Genomic DNA, 16,745 nt, shown 5'->3' with positions numbered 1-16,745 from the left:
AAAATTAATCAGACGAAAGCAGTATCCAGTTTCACCACGAGAGGAAGCTTAGAAAACGATAACGAATCTCACTAATATTCTGATAGTCAGCCTTTTTCTGAGACGGAGAAAAAGTTTTCCGAGGGTCGGCGTCGACGGAGTTTCCGTGGTCACGGAATTCCGACGACGCGGTCACTCCGACTGACCGTCCCGTCGTGGTGTGCGAAATGTGTACGAGGACAACTGGGTGCTGTGAACACCCCCTTCACGATTGAGCTGCGATGAACAGCCGGCTAAATTTTAGCCGTTTGCATTTAGACTGTGACGACAGTAGCGTTGCGAGCTACGGCTAACCGGCTGTTCATCGCAGCCCAATCGTGAAGGGGGTGTTTACAGCACCCAATTGTCCTCGTACTCCTCACAGTTGTCTGTATTTCGGCAAAATTAGTGACGCCCTTTTAACAGGAATGGTCAGCATAAAACGCGCCATCCTGTTGTCTGTGCGCTTATATAATATTTGCTTACATGAGAGTCACGTACACATACTGTCTGTAGACTCTGTACATTGCATATTGCCACATAATAGACAATTTGGGCACGCTTCGACCGTAGCAATAGCAATAGCCGTATCCTTTGGTCTTGGACCGAATGACGGTCCGAATCGTCATCAGCTACGGTTTCAAAGCTACGGCACGGTCACTGCAGAGCTGGCATTGACCATAGAAAAAACAAGATACGGTCATCCTCTTTTTCCATCTGCCTTCGCAGAAGGGAACAGCTACCTACGGGGAGACTAAACCAGAAATGTTCAGAAAACAGTGGAGGTTTTTTTTGGATTGTATACGAATGTGTTACTTGATTATTTTGTATTTTTAAAATGATTTCAAAGTAAACCACCTGGTGATCAAGTGAACCACCATTCACAGCGCATCAAGTCACTACTCTGTACAAATCACTTCCTGCCTCGCTTCCGGTCTGACACGGTAAAAATAAAATTGCAAACTCTACGTCTCGACTCTTCGTGTGAGTACACAGTACTTACTTATTTTTAGGCATTGTATTAACTACAGTTTATGCTAAAATGGGGAAATTTTTTGAAGGATTGATTTTACTTCATCATTTGGGACGCTTATCTAATCGCAAATGTGCTCTACTCTACCTTAATCATCGCCTTCAGCAAAAAGCTCTTTATCGTTCTAAATACCAGGACGGACTGCGGTTCCGTAAGCGATTTAACTTCCATCATTTAACAAATAGGGAGTGCTGGTACTTTTTTCGGTTCCGCAAAATCGATCTAGAGCGATTGAGGGCGGCACTAAAAATCCCGGACAAATCAGTCACAAAACGGCGTGAGTCTGTTGGGGGACTGGAGGCTTTGTGTATCAATTTGCGTCGACTGGCGTACCCAGGTCGGTGGTGGGATTTGCGACGAATATTCTGCCGTTCTCCGGCGAGCTTGTCCCGAATATTTTATCTCGTTTTGCGCCATATTGACCAAAATTTCAGCCAGTTATTACGTATGTTGGATTGTCCCTGGTTGAATGAAGGAAGCCTCACAACGTACGCCGCGGCAATTGAGAAAAAAGGATGAACGGTTAAGAATTGTTTTGGATTTATTGATGGGACTGCACGGCCAGTATGTCGACCAAAACAATTGCAACGGGACTGCTTCAGTGGTCATAAGCGCTTTCATTGTCTGAAATGGCAGTCGGTGGTATCACCGAACGGTAAAAAAACTTGAATTCAAAATTATTCTTAAAAATTAATAAAAGATATTTAGTGTGAAAGTTTTCTGTTTTTGGATTATTCTAGAAAATTATTGTATTACTGTAGTAAGTACTGCACTTAACAAAACCGCACATAAATATTGTTTCCATTTGAACAGGACTGATCTGCAACTTGTTCGGGGGAGTGAGAGGCACCATGCATGACGCGAGGATGTTGAACGAAAGCGGCCTGCTTGAAAGTCTCCGGACTCATTTTGCAAATTTTGACGAAAAATTTGTGCTGTACGGAGACAGCGGGTGTGGAAAGAAGGATCTGCTAATTACCCCACATTCCAGAGCCAAGTGTCTCCTGGACGTGCAGAAAGAAGACGACAATTACTTCACGTCTCAAGTTCGACAATCCGTAGAATGGAATTTCAAAGATGTGGGCAGTTTGTGGGCTTTTTTAGACTTCAAAAAACAAATGAAGTTATTACATGTGCCTGTGGGCTTGTTTTACCGCGTTGGAGTTGTGTTAGCAAACTGTCGTAATTGTTTGTACCCGAACCAAACTAGTAATTATTTCGGCGTATCCCCGCCTGTACTGTACTCGAAGGGTATTTGCAAACTTGAATTTAAAAAAAAATCGGATAAAAACTCGACATTTTTAACAGAATGCTAAAACACGAATTATGTACAAAATTCTGTAATTGTAACGAGAAAAGCAAAAAATCACCAAAAACAAAATTTCACCGTGCCAAATACCAATTATTGCGTAGACTACTTTTCAAGTGATTTTTGCAGCGAAAGAAGAATTAAATCAAATTTTTTACTCTCAGCCAATTTCGCCTCTTTATCCGCATCCCATCGTTTCCCTCCAGTTCAATACGATATCGCTCCAATTCAAGTTCCTGTTGACGTAACTTAAAGTTGTTATCGATTTCCTTTTCCTTCAGCTCTTTTTGATTCAGCAGTTCAAGTTCCTTCAGATCTCGTTCATTTTTCAACTCTATTTCACGGATCTTCTGCTTCTCCACATCGCTGGCTTTCAAATACTGCACCAAACTGTCCGACTCATCAATTCGCCCTCGCTTCAGTTTTTTTGTCGCCGCTCGTTTTCCTCCTTCGCTGTCGCTTTCCCAGCCGTCATCTACAAAAGTTGGTAACGTATTCCGTACACATATTTCCAGATTTTGATTTATTAAATTAAAATAAAATATGGCGGACACCGATGAAGTTTGCTATTAATTGTGATTTTACGTACCATATAACATTATGCCATTTTCTGCGAAGAAATTACCTGAGTGTCGTGCCAGCTCGGAGGGATCCATGGCGCCAATTTTTACTAGTTCTTCATCCGTAGGCAATGCTCTGTCGCTGTTACCGTTGCCCGCAAACGTGGAGTCACTTTCTTTGGCGATTTCTGCGTCCACCATTTTTAGCGCAGCTTCTTTCCGCTTTTTCTCTTCTGCTTTCTTCTGTGCCTTTTCGCGGGTTTTCTCTTGTGCACTGTCGATGGCCTGAACTATTTTTGTCAACAGTTCTTGAATGGTCCCGTATTCTTCTTCCGAACCGGATTTAACAACTTGCCGCCAATTTTCTTTCCGAAATTCAATAACCAACAAATCCAAACGCTTCTTACATGCGCGAACATCCAAGGGACTTGGAAAAATCTGAAAACGCAAACAATAGCAGCAATTTGTACGCACAATTGCAACTCGAATTATACATGCGCGAAATCGTAAATGCTTATTACTGCCTAATAAAGAATGAAATAGTCAAAAAATATTTAGCTCTGAAAAACATACAGTACTGTAAGTACAACACAGTCATCTACATAGTACTCGCATTCGTCTACTGTATTCGTCACTTACGGGCACTTTGTTCAGCGTTTCCACGATCTCAACCCACACCGCTCCTTCGTTTTCAGCAAAAAAGGGATTTTCGTTGTTAACTTCGTCCAGTAGTAAGAGATCTTGTTTGGCGTGGAAGATGCGACGGGCTTGAGGAAGGTCTCCAATTTGGCGGGCATTTGGCATGGTGCAGAGGAATGAGAGGATACAAAATTACGGAATCAGAAGGCTCAGATGAAGAGTAAAACACTACTAATACTGAAGCGTATTTTCAAGTCCACAAGTTTGAAAAGTATAAATTTTATGCGCAATTTGTTGTTTTGACTTCACTGCCAAAGTAGACGCTGGGCAGTTTTCAATATTATAATTTATGCAATAGTTGCAATGCACGATACTGCTATTGCTATTGCATTTTCCAGCACTGGAGTTGGGCAGCCAAGTAACCGGGCTGCAGTGCGTTTGACCATAGCCGTGAGGACTGCTATTGCTAATGCTACTGCCATTGCTGACGCTTGCCCAAATTCGCTAATGAAAAGATCAACACTGCAACACTACGCTTCACAAATTTACTTTTTGACTTCAAGCATTTAGTCGTTTTATCGGTACAGCATCATAAAATGCCTCCGATAAAAGGCTTGCTTTTTTTCCTTCGCCAGACTCCGTGGTGCTACTTCATTCAGATTATACAGTCTTTTTGTTGATCCCCCCACTGTCACAGTGTCGAATTTAGATAGGGTGGCACCGAAACATGCGTCCCTCCGGAATTCTGGAAGAAGTGCGTACTTTAAAAAAATAAAGAAGGGCAGTCCGGGAGTGCTGCTGTTCTGCTAAAAACCGTAGCCGGTTAAAGCGCCCGTGTTTTATGAGTAAGCGCAAGAGGTCAGCTCTTGTGGCTTTGTGCTTACTTCTCGGGTTATTACAAACTAATTCCAGCAAGTTATTGTTGAGCGGTCGTGCTACATGCGATATACCAGCCGCAATCGTAAAAAAAGGGGGAGAATTTTATGCACTTGTGAGTGAATTGCGCCAGTACGATCCACAGCGGCATTTCAAATATTTTCGGATGTCCAGCGCTACTTTCGATCGATTGTTGGTCATGAGAACGCCCAAACTGTTGAACGGGAATAATCATGCGGTCGAGATACCTCCAGCCGAAAGACTGTCTATGACGCTACACATGTTGGCCACCGGATGCAGCCAGATTAACATCGCTACCAGGTATCGCATGGGCGAAAGCACAGTAAATGCCATTTTCACAGAAACCATCAAAGCCATTTGGGAAACTCTTAAAGACGAGTACGTGCCAGCACCAACAAAGCAAACCTGGAAACGAAATGCAGACGGCTTTGAAAGAATGTGGCAATTTCTCAACTGCGTCGGTGCTATCGATGGTAAACATGTAATTGTGAAAGCCCCAGCTAATTCCGGCAGTAATTTTTATAGTTATAAAAAGTCTTTCGCGATCATTCGATGTCAATTTCGGATGCAAATTATCGGCTTACTGCAATTACTGCTGGAGGTTATGGTCGACAAAGTGATGGCGGTACATAATTTGCTGATTGGGAGGTCGGTCAAGCAATCATTAATAGAACAATGGATTTGCCAGATGAGCGCAAACTTCCCGGTTCACAAGCTGGATCGCCGTATGTATTTGTTGCCGATGATGCTTTTCCTCTTGGACACAACCTTATCAAACCTTACGGAGGAAACAATATCGAGTCGGACGAACGAATTTTTAACTATCGCGTGAGCTAGGCGCGCTGGCGCGTAGTTCAAAATGCTTTCGACATTATGGCAGCACGCTGGCGAATTTTTCGCACGGTAATGGAATATTCGCCGGAAATGGTTAACTGTATTGTTCAAGCTTGCGTTGCGCTGCATAATTTTCTCCGGACGGAAGTCTTGGCGCAGGGTCGAAACGATGCCTACTTGCCGCCGGGATATGCGGATTCGGAAAATGCGGACGGGACAATCACTCCTGGAGACTGGCGCAGAAGTGCAGAACTTCGTCCATGACCGGAAGCCGTACCGACATGTGAGAAGCGATGTGCGCACAGTGTTGAAACAGTACTTTAACACCGCTAGCAAAGTACCATGGCAGGACCGAATGGCATTTGGTAAATAGGCATTTATTTTATTTTTCATTCTGTTCATTCATTTTACTGCTGTCGGTGTTGCACTTTTATTAACAATTTGTTTTCAAATGCATAAAAAATAATTACAAAAATCTGTTTTTGAAAATGTGTTTTTGTTGATTTGAACATACTGCATACGTTGTTGGTTGTACATTGTGCATTGTCAGTTTTTCAATGTATTACTAGAAAGGATGCGCAGAGTCAAAACGCGGACTTACTTACAACGTTTTTTACCCTTGACATACAGACATCGAACGCAAAACCGCGCCCGTTTATACGTCTTGCATGTGAGTATGTACGGGCTAAACTCGACCGCATGCGCACAACTGCCATGACATACAAGCCTATTTCAGATTGCACGGTTTGTGTTAGTATCGGCTCCGGTTCCATGTGGAACCTTCGGTTCCGGATTGTTTTACGTCCGTTCGCGACGTTAGCAGCTGTAACCTAGCGTCGTGCGGTGACGCGTAAAAACTATCTGCCTTACGCGGATGCTTGCAACGGCTCAGACACATGAGTGAATGGCAGGCCAGCGTATGCTGCCCGTGGATCTTTTTTTAGCACTCAGACCGCCGACCGTTAGCAGGGTGGTCACGTCCTCGCGCGCACTCGACTCGATTTTTTCGTTGCTGTACGTGACCAAAGTGTAACCGCACAAAGATCTGAAGCAGTTCTCATTCTGCCAACGTACTGCTTATCTGACGCCGTGCGATTCTATGTACGGAGCCTCTACCATATGCAATCTGAAATAGGCTACAGACTGACAGTATGCGTGCAGACATTATGCTTCTACATTGTATTTCAACTTTTCTGAATATTACAATAAGTTAAATGCCATACAACCTGTTGAAAAGCATCAAAACAAGGTGCGCTTGGGAATTGCTATGCATTATTGTTTTTAGAGAAATAAATAAAAAGGCTGCGGTTAATATTTAATAGTTCTTCTGAGTAGCCAGATCAAAGCGGGAACCTTTCACATGGTTAAGCAAGTATACAATTTTTTTCATAAAATACAGACGAAAAATGGAAATAAGTGTATGCGACCAACAAATTATGTCAAACTAACATGATATTATAAATCAAATTCTGACTTACCATGGAAGGCTGCCCAGCAGTATTAATCGTAGTGGGGCATTAAATCAGGTTAAAAATTAAGCACAGAACTGGGTGTACTGTAAACAGCACCAGCAGCTGGGTAGCCAGCGCGCAGGGTTCCCTGCGATACGACGGCCGTAATACATGACGAGTATACCCCAAATTGTTAAAGACAGCCACAAGGATCTGTGAACTTTTTGGCAAGTCGGAATCAATTTGTAATATGCTAATCAATGAGATCAAAAGTAATCTGAGCAATAATCAGGCAACAAGTAATCAGTAAACGGGGGCGCACCTGGCCAAACACTAATATTGCGCAGTCTAATCTGGATTCCCAGAATGCAGCATCCCTGCACTATAGATACACCAGTAAAGCAGTAATGCCAAAAAGATTATCAGTTTTTACACTTCAAATTTCAAAAAACAAACAAGGCAAGAACCGAAAACTCAAAAGAAGATATAAAACCCTATGATTTTATCGTTTAACCGTCGCCGTAAGCTCAGAGTATAGAGAAACGATCGCGTGGTTTTGAATTTTGCTATTGGCGGTGGGCAGCCTCGATCTAACTCAGAATGCTGACCCACCAATCAGAATCGCGGAAACGCGAAGTTTGTAAGTAACTGGGCGTCGCTTAGACCCGTTACAAGGTACGTCCATCTTCGTAACGGTTTTCGTCCACGCCCACCGACAGACATCGAGAAAAAATCGACTTACATCGAAGCCCAGCCAATTGGGACTTGGTACGCCTATTTCTCGTTTCGATGTAAGTCGCAGATGCTCGATGTAAGTCCGCGTTTTGACTCTGCGCATCTTCTGGACTGTATGGCGCTCTACAGCGCCCTACTGACATGTTGTACTGTTTCAGTCGCTGTATAAGTAATAAATATCAACTTACTTCACATTAAAATTTTTGTATGAGGCGAACGTGCGCGGTTTTCATCTGCCAGCCTAATATCTACGTCTGAATTTCGGCTGCTCGACTATTATAATTGCAAAACCACACTTTGAAGTTCATTTCATATTTATTACTTAAGTATTAATAAAATACGAGTACAGATATTTTCGTATACTTTCATTTGTTTTCTTGGGTAAACTTGTGTTAATTAATAACTGTGTAATTCTTATCGCGTCCATGGTAACAAGCTTATGATTAACCAGTATGACTAGAACAACAAAATAATTACAAAGTTCAGAAAGTCACGTGAGTGCAGTTATAACGTGCGCAATACGTTCTGTTTGCTCCACGCTCCTAATGCCGGCGTTATCGCTGCCGCATTGGTATAATTTCCATGGACAAAGGAAACAAAATTTATCGGCATGTTATTACCATACTCTGCGGTGACCTTTGTAGAGAGCGGTATGAGTCTGCTCACAAAAGCCTGGGAAATTTTTCGCTATTTATATGAGCTCGGTTTGCCGCCGCAGACTGCCGTGAAATCAAGACGAGAATGAAAAGTTCTCTCTTGTAGCTAAATTCCACATAGACTGGTCAGGCTGATGGTACTGTTATCATTTTCCTGGGAACCTTTCAAGAATCAATAGAAACTATTACGCAGGAATGTGTTATCGCCAATTAGATCGTATTTAATTGTACGTGTTATTTTGTTTGCGGGTTTAATAACGCAACTGCTGGTGTGGCAGTTCGAAGAAGTGATTCAGCGGACATGACTTGCAGTTACCAGTACAGTACCACCACAATCCTGTCTGACTTAATTTCAATTTTTCTTTGATACTATTGTACATACTCAAGCAACATTTATGATTAAAGAACATTAGCTACATTACCACCTATACACAGGTTTGGAAAACAAAATTTAACATCGCCAATGGGGCGCAGCAGTCAGCATACTACCAACATCGAAAAAGACAGTAACATTAATTAAAATTTGCTAAAAACAAACACATTAACAGTCAGCGCAACTACTATATAAGGGGCGAAAGTAAACGCGTTCCACCGTTCCCCTGTGCTGCTGCCGTCACCCGCCTGGAGTGTGACGTTACGGCAATACATATGGTTAAATCTGGCGCGGTACGTAAGCGCCATGTTCAGCAACAACGTCAAACTCCAGTCGGGTGACGGCAGCAGTACAGGGGAACGGTGGAACACGTTTACTTTTGCCCCCTATATGCACATCGTGATTTACCAATAAACCGCAACAGAAATTCCGCATGTGTTAAACGTCCACACTTGCTTTCGCTGCCGGTCGCTTTGAAAATAATATTCTGCGCAGCGGCAAGGACATATCCATATTGTTCCTACGCAAAACATAAAAGGTCTACAGATAATTTGGCCGACAGTTTTATGAATCAGGTATATACAGCATATATAGGGGGGAAAATGTGTCTAGCCGAACCAATCCCTTGTACTTCTGATGTAAGCCAGCTGGTGGTTTACGTTGTGGCTGCACAGTGTTTTATGTAAAGCGCTGCTATTAAGATTACAGGTACTGATAACAGGTAAGCAGCACTCGTACAACTGCAGGTAAGCAGGCTAAAACTGTATTATAGCCCGGTGCAGCTAAAACCACATGTACCGTCAATGCCGCAAAGGACTAATAGCAGCGCTTTACATAAAACGCTGTGCAGCCACAACGTAAACCACCAGCTGGCTTACATCAGAAGTACAAGGGATTGGTTCGGCTAGACACATTTTTCCCCCTATATCTGTAGGCGGGTAAATATTAAATATGTATATATAGTAATGATATAACAGATATATTATATACTGTACTTACTAAAACAATGATAGTACAAGGAATTACCTTCTCTATATATTAATAGCGTAAGCCTTAGCTAAATTCCATTCGTAAATTCCATTCCATTTTGCAAACGATACACTGAACTAAACTTTGATGTCTATGGATCATTCAATAGCGCTTAGATCGTAGATTTGCAGAAACGGGTTAGTTTTATCAAACTTTTCAAGACTAAAAAGAAAATTTCGAAAAAGGTTAACATACGAAGTCTATGGGAAAAGTTAAGAAATCACCATTGCATAACCAACCACGTCACCACTGTCTCCCGCATAGTGAGAAAGCCAGAAACGCAGTTCTACAATTCCACTGAAGCGCTACACAGAGTTAAATTCAAACCTTAACACATGTCATTCGGTAGCTTTTGAGCTTATTAGTTTTTCATCAAAAGTCAGTTTCGAGAAATGAAATGAAAGGGTTGAAAGAAGATTTTCAAAAGTGGGGACCTGCAAGATCTGCAGATAAAGTAGCTGCCTGCCGTAAAGGTTTGATCAGTTTTTAATTTACAGTGCTGCCACGGGGGGGTGCGGTTGTCTGTGTTGCCGAATCTCATCTGACCCTTTCTGGGAGCATATTTTTCGAAACTTTGATATGGAACTTTTGTTTTCTTAAAAGCAACATTGTACGTTTAAATTTGTTATGTATCGCATGGTGCTTGATTACAATGCATAATCATTTTATATCTTCAAAAATAACAGACAAAGGGGGTTGGAACTTTAGGTACGGGCAGGCCTTGGAGAACTATGTCACAACAATTGCAATAAAATTTTAAATGATTTTAATGCTGCGTACACTGTAAATGATGCTTTGATAGTCTACACGGCGTATAGACTAGCAAAGCAACATTTACGCACTGAAAAAAATTATGATGCAGACAGTAGTCACATAACGACTATTAACTGGAAAGTACTGTAATCAGGAAGTGGAGGGCATTGGCGATTCCGAATCAATTGATTGCTATCAGCGGGCACGCCGGGCAGACATAATTTTGAGGATAAACCGGAACGGAATTTGCTTGGTGGATAATCAGGAAAACAAAACATCACAAAAAAACGGAACGTTTCCGGAATAAAAGTTTCACATTTTTAATGTCTAAGGTTCTTTCCAGTCAATGGGCCGGAAACACTCAAATGTTCACACAAAAATGATCTTATCGGTAGAAATTGTGAACTTATGGATAACTTAGAGTAGTCATTTGTCAGTCAGGTATAAACAAAGAGCGAGTTAATTGTTCTTTTGTCATTACATTTGCCAGTGAAAAAAGATTATTTTACGCTTCATTTTTTCGAAAACACGTTAATTTTGGAGTAGCGCGTTTATTTTTCACAGTAATTAGTCCTGTGACAGCAGGCAAGCAGAGGCTCACGAGTAGTGGGGAACAAGGCTTTTTTGTGAGATAGCAATAAAGTGAAGAACCGAAACACAAAGCATACGCAGGCTCGATGTGAGCGGCGGCATGAAAGTACATTGGATGATGCGCTAGTGAATGCTAATGAACGGCACATCGAGCCGTAACATGGGAAAAGCCTATGCGGCATACTGGGCAGATCCAACACGAGCGAACGAACGCTGATTGGCCGAGATGTAAAGCTGGGGCGTGGCTCCGCCTACATCGAGGCCGATGATTGGCCGAAACGTAAGGCTGGGCGTAGAGCTGCCTGAGTCGAGGCCGATACGGCGTTCGACAGCGAGTGCGACTCGGTGTCAGTCAGCACACCGGAAGCGGGACTGTCGCTGGCTGCTAACTCGTAGGCTGCCATGGCGACTGGCCCAACATGCCTCTGGGCGGGAGTCCGAGCCCCTGCGAAGGACCGGCCTCGTACCGCGCCAATGCCCGCTCCGCACACGACCCTATTGGGTCGGTGGCTGCGCCTCGGGGTATCCGATGATGAAGGTCTCTCGGTGCCGCGTTCTCCTCCGGACCCGTGGTGGAGATACAACTCACGGCCGAAATCCGAAGGTCGGTCGGTTGTGTTGTTGGACCGGTGTAGGCATCTGTTGGCAGTATCCGTAACGGCGAGAAAGTAAAAAACTAAAGTATTATTCCATCTCTGTCTCTCTAGTAAAAATAACATCAAAATTCCTCGTGAGCAGGTTAGAAAAGATCAATAAAATGAGAACATCATTTCGTGAATAAAAAAAGTAAACTCAGAGTCTTTGGTCCGGGGCTTTGGTCCGGGTGCTTATTCCGACTAGAGCACGTCCGCTCACGGGGGCTCCAGTCCATTGGATGTCCGGTCGCCCGGGTCCGAGGCATCGGTTCTCGGGGTACCCGATGGTACCAGTTCAATTAACCGGATCGCAGCGAGGTGGAGTTGCTGTATCGCAGCGAGATTCGCTTTGAATTCGGGACGAGGCCTAAGTCCATTTCCTGTCACCTATTGGGTAACTCGGAGAGGATAGTTGCCGGGCTTGAGGGGTTGAAGTCCGATGTCGGCCTTGGTACTCGAGTTAAAGTCCCGATGTACCCTCGGATGTACTGGCAGATCGTGGTTACGCAATATGCTGGGGGTCCTGTCCGGTCAGAAATCCCAAATCTATCTCCTGTCACCTATTGAGTAACTTGGAGAGGGTGGTTACCGGGCCTAAAGAGTTGCCTCGGCTAGGGTAGCCTCGGCTGGAATGGCAGGTCGTGGTCAACGGTCAAACGGATGATCCATCCGGCGGGAGTCCGACCCCTGTGTCCGGTCGACTCCGATGTTCCAAGGTTTCCGTCCGAACAAACCCGTCTAGCCACCTAATTGGGTAACATAGACCGGGTAATGCCGGGTTACGAGGGTCAAGTTCGGGGTTAGCCTCGGTATCCGGGGTAGCCTCGGATACAAAATCGAGGTCCATAAGTGTGTCGTGTCCGGGAAAAACCCTTAATTTTGTCTCCCGTCGCTTAATGGGCAGCATGGAGAGGGTTAATGCCCGGCTTTTGAGGTTGGAACCGGGGATAGCCTCGTTATCCGAGGAAGCCTCGGTTATTGAGTTGAAGTCCAAAACCAGCCTCGGTGATTGAGTTAAAGTCCGAGTTGGTATCCTCGGCTGTGCTTGTAAATGATTATTTCATGGTCGAATGAATGTTCTGTCCGGGCAAGACCTTCAGAATTATCCTCAGTCGCCTATTGGGCAAGGAAGACGGGGTTACCGTCGGTCATGTTGAGCCTCCAGGCAGGATCCGAGCCCTGTTCGCCTGGGCGGTTCAAAGTCCGGTTGAATGGGGTTCATATCCCAGGTAAGCCGGATCCTCGGAGATTCTTCCGGACAAAACCCTTAGTTTTGTCTTCTGTCGCCTATTGGGCAACGTGGAGAGGGTTATTGTCGGACTTTGAAGGTTGGACCGGGGTAACCTCGGTATCCCAGGTAGCCTCGGTTGCAGTAGTGATCGACCGATCGGGTGGCTGTTCCTTCCGGACAAAAGCCTTAATATCGTCGTTTGTCGCCTATTGGGCAACACTGACGAGGGTCTTGCCGGTTAAATGAGGTCCATATCAGAGGCAGCCTCCGTGTCCGGGGGTGGCCTCGGTGCCCGGGGTTTCCTCGGTTAGGCACCCTGGTAAGTCGAGTTTCCGGTATTCCGTCCGGGCACAACCCATGATTTCGCCTTCTGTCGCCTATTGGGCAACGTAGGAAGGGTTACTGCCGGACTCTAAGGTTTCAATCCGGGCTATCTTCTATGTCCGAGGTAGCCTTGGTTACACCCCGGGTATCCTCGGTTAAGAGGTCGGCTACACTGAATCCTCGGTGTTTTGTCCGGACAACAATCTTAAGTTCGTCTCCTGTCGCCTATTGGGCAACTTTTTGAGGGTTGTTGCCGGGCGACTGAGGTTGGGTGGGGGTAGCCTCGGTATCCGAGGTTGAGCCTCCGGGCAAAAGTCCGAGTCCGGCTCCGATGATCCGGGCATCTTTGGCCGAGGTTGCCGACGTTGAAAGCCGGTCCATTTTGCCTTCTGGTCGGGACGGAGGCTCTTATTGGGAGCCGTTCCGGTCCGTGAAAAGACTGGCCCGCAGTATCGCGATCTGCGGGGGGTTCACGGGGAAGTCGTTGATCCGGTTTCCACGATGATTGGACTCGAGGCACGGCATCTGAGCACCATATTCACCCCTGCTTTTTGCGCGCTTACCTCGGAACCTATTGGGTTCGCAAGGTGGCTGTCCGGCATTTTGCGCGGGTAAGGTCCGGTTAAGTCCTTTTCTTTGGACTCCGTTTTCCGAGCGGAGGCTTCTCTGTGACTTGTTCTTGGTAGCAGAACGTGGTTAGTCGCCTTCTCTGTGACTTGTTCTTGGTAGCAGAACGTGGTTGGTCCCGATCTGTGGTCTTGACAACGCTTGCTCAGGCGAAAGTTCCGTTCCGGGCCATTTGACATAATACAAAGTCGGGTCTACCGCCGTATCCCTTATTGAGGGTCCGGTCGGGTAGCCGATCATGGTTAATAGGCGCGATCTACGGCGCTGGATCCATTCTACCACCGTGCCCCTTATTGAGGGTCCGGTTAAGGAACCAGATGTGGTTAACGCGGTCTGCTGAGTCTACCTCCGTATCCCTTATTGAGGGTCCGGTTGGTAGTTAACCGACGGTCTTTTTCCGCTAAGTTCTATCCGAGGGTCCGTCTGCGTCTCTATTGGAGACGTCATTATGTTCTACTTGATAGCCAATCGCGGTTAGAGCTGCGAAATGGTTAGGCGACGATTTGCGGCTTTTCTTTCCGGGGGTTCAGTTCTGTCCGGGGGTCTGCGTCTCTATTGGAGACGTCGTCATGTCTCTTTGACCGGTTTTACGGATAGTCTAACCTTATTGGGGTCCAGCTACCGGTCTCTTTTTATTACAAGTCGCCAACGACCGGGGCTCCACCACTAAAGTAGACCCTTCCGAGTCATGTCATAGCCTCCACGATGTAAGGTTGGGCATCCTGCGGGAGGACTCCCGGGCCAGGTATATTCTCCATGCGCTGAACCATCGTCTTTGGGAAGACACGTTGAGTCGGTACAACCTGTTGGGTCGCTACCGGATAGTCTAACCGGCCGTTCCGGTTGTGCCGCAGATTTGCCGAGGTTCGAGTCGGCTGATTCACCGGGGGTTGAGGTGGAACCGTATTGCGGCTCTCTTCCTCATACTTTGTCTTCGCAAGCGCAACCTTAAGGTTGGACTTCGAGCTGTCGACATCCAGGAGTATCCCTTTGTACCGGTTGCGACATGACTGGTCCGGGGGTAATTGGTCCCGGTAAAAGTGGCGGAACTAACCTGTGGCGTAGGGTTTGATTGGCCGAGCGTGTATCGGCTCGGGAGCCCGACCTATCATACGGGTGCGGATGTAATCGTCGGTGGTCGCGTCGGCTGCTCCCCGATCCGCTTAAAAGAAAGTCTCGTCGTCGGTCTGACATCATTATGGGAAGCCTTTCAGATGAAAAGTACGGCTCGTTAGCATTCTAAGAAGGTCCGATAAGTTCAACTAATGGCTCCATACACAGCTGAAGAGGTTCCATTCCTACACGAAGGTCCATTCCTAAACTAACTCTTAGCTAGGCCCTAGCAAATTCTTTGTTATTTATGGCCCTATGTATGTTCATGGCGCGGTGGATTTTGCTGCTTTAGGCTTCTTCGTTGGCTTAGTCGATTTGACTGGTTCGGCCCATCCTTCGGCTATTCTGTCGAGGATGCCTTTATGGGCTTCATCCTCGGCCACTTGGGCCTCTTCAAGCGCTTATTGAGCTGTTAGCCTCGGCTTTTTCACCGTCCCATACTTTCGCTTCGGAACCGGGGGTTTAGCAGGGTTGCTGACTGATGTAGCCGGGGCCGGTGTGTCGGGTCGCTTCCTCTCGCGTTTCTTCGCCGCTTTCTTCTCTTCCGCCGGCTTCTGCTTTGGTGGTTTAGGCTTCTTCGGTTTTGCTGAGGTAGCCTTGGGTTTCGTGGCTTAGTCCACCGGCTTCTCCGGGACAGCCCCAGGTTCATCCTCTATCACAGCCTGCTTCTGCAATTCCTGCAGAGCTGGTGTCTCAAAGTCCAACGGGGGCTTCTTCCTCGGTCGGCCACGTTTACCCTTTGGCTTATCGGGTTCCGCGGGGCTTAGTCTGTCGGACGGACCCTTATTGGGGTCCTGAACCGACGTTAAGTCCGGTTGCCGAGGCTCTTTTGCCGGTTGTTGAGGCTTTTCTTCGGCTAAGTTTGCCTTTCGGGCCCGGGTATTGCGAGCGGGCTGACCCACATGGGGGCACGGCACCGTTGCAATGGTGTTACCCGAGCTTCCCTCGGCTTTCCTCTGGCCGTAAGATCGGGTTATCCGTCGACGCGTGTTGCTCGGTTGATGTTTGCATCGATCCACGGCGACGACGTCTTCCTTTCCGGTTTCGACATTGCGGAGCCACAAGTTGTTGGGTCCTTTATGGTTAAGTACCGTCCATACTCCATCGTATCGTTCCTCCCTGGTGAATCCTTATTGGGATACTCTACCAGGACTAGGTCTCTTTTCTGGAAGTCCGGTACTGACTTCTTCTTATTATACAGTTCTCCGGCTTTTTCGAAGGCTTCGTCGATATTCGTCTTCGCGATGTCATGTGCCATCTGGAGCCGCTCCTTATCCTTCGGATGTAGCGTTCCTTGTCGGTATATTGTTCCGGTAATGACGTCCTGGGGTGTGGTCATCTCTCGTCCATACAGCATGTAGTAGGGTGAGAACCCGATGGTCGCATGTTTCGCTCGGTTAATTCCGCTGACTACATACTGTAGGTTCCGGTGCCATCGGTGACCGTCCTTAGCGTCGCATTCCTTTCTGATTCCGTCCCAAATGGTGTGCACGGAACGTTCGACTTGGCCTTGACCCTGGGTGATAGGCTGTTCCAAAGGTATGCTGAATTCCGAAGATCTTAGCCACTTGCGAAGGGCTTTGCCGTGATGTGGAATCCTTAATCGGTATGGAGATGGGTCGGCATGCCGTACCTTAATACCACGTCCTCCACGAAAAGCTTTTCAAACTCCGTTGCCGAGTTGGTCTTGGTTGCTCGGGCTATGGTGAACTTAGTGAATTGGTCGGTGACAACCGCGATGTACTGGTAACCTTTCGACTTAGTCCGGGGTAAAGGTCCTTTGAAGTCCGCGTAGACTCGGAACCATGGTTCCCCGACCTCTATCTTCTGAAGTTTACCGGGTGGTTTGGTCCGAGGCTTATTCACCAAGGTACACCGATTGCAGTTATCCACATAGTCGTGGACATCGGCTAGCACCCGATCCCAGTAGTACCGGA

The 16,745-nt window shown here is 46.2% G+C and overlaps 1 protein-coding gene across 2 annotated transcripts; it reads right to left on the bottom strand.

Annotated features, from left to right (window-relative positions):
- Positions 1 to 2,449: 2,449 nt before the first annotated feature.
- Positions 2,450 to 7,226, bottom strand: LOC129592852 (uncharacterized). Of its 2 annotated transcripts, XM_055488987.1 has the most exons (4): positions 6,769 to 7,226; positions 3,560 to 4,304; positions 2,986 to 3,358; positions 2,450 to 2,835 (listed from the first exon to the last, which is right to left on the bottom strand). In XM_055488987.1, exons 2-4 carry the CDS (start codon positions 3,722 to 3,724, stop codon positions 2,501 to 2,503), a joined length of 873 nt encoding a protein of 290 aa, XP_055344962.1. In that variant the 5' UTR covers positions 3,725 to 4,304; positions 6,769 to 7,226; the 3' UTR covers positions 2,450 to 2,500. The 2 variants fall into 2 exon arrangements, with proteins under 2 accessions (XP_055344962.1, XP_055344963.1); XM_055488988.1 differs by lacking the exon at positions 6,769 to 7,226 and having other exon boundaries at positions 3,560 to 4,429.
- Between the last annotated feature and the right edge of the window lie 9,519 nt (positions 7,227 to 16,745).

The sequence above is a fragment of the Paramacrobiotus metropolitanus genome, unplaced genomic scaffold, assembly GCF_019649055.1.
Source record: "Paramacrobiotus metropolitanus isolate TYO unplaced genomic scaffold, Prichtersi_v1.0 Parri_scaffold0000056, whole genome shotgun sequence".
NCBI classification, from domain to species: domain Eukaryota; kingdom Metazoa; phylum Tardigrada; class Eutardigrada; order Parachela; family Macrobiotidae; genus Paramacrobiotus; species Paramacrobiotus metropolitanus.
This window is presented reverse-complemented; position numbering and strand designations above follow the sequence as displayed.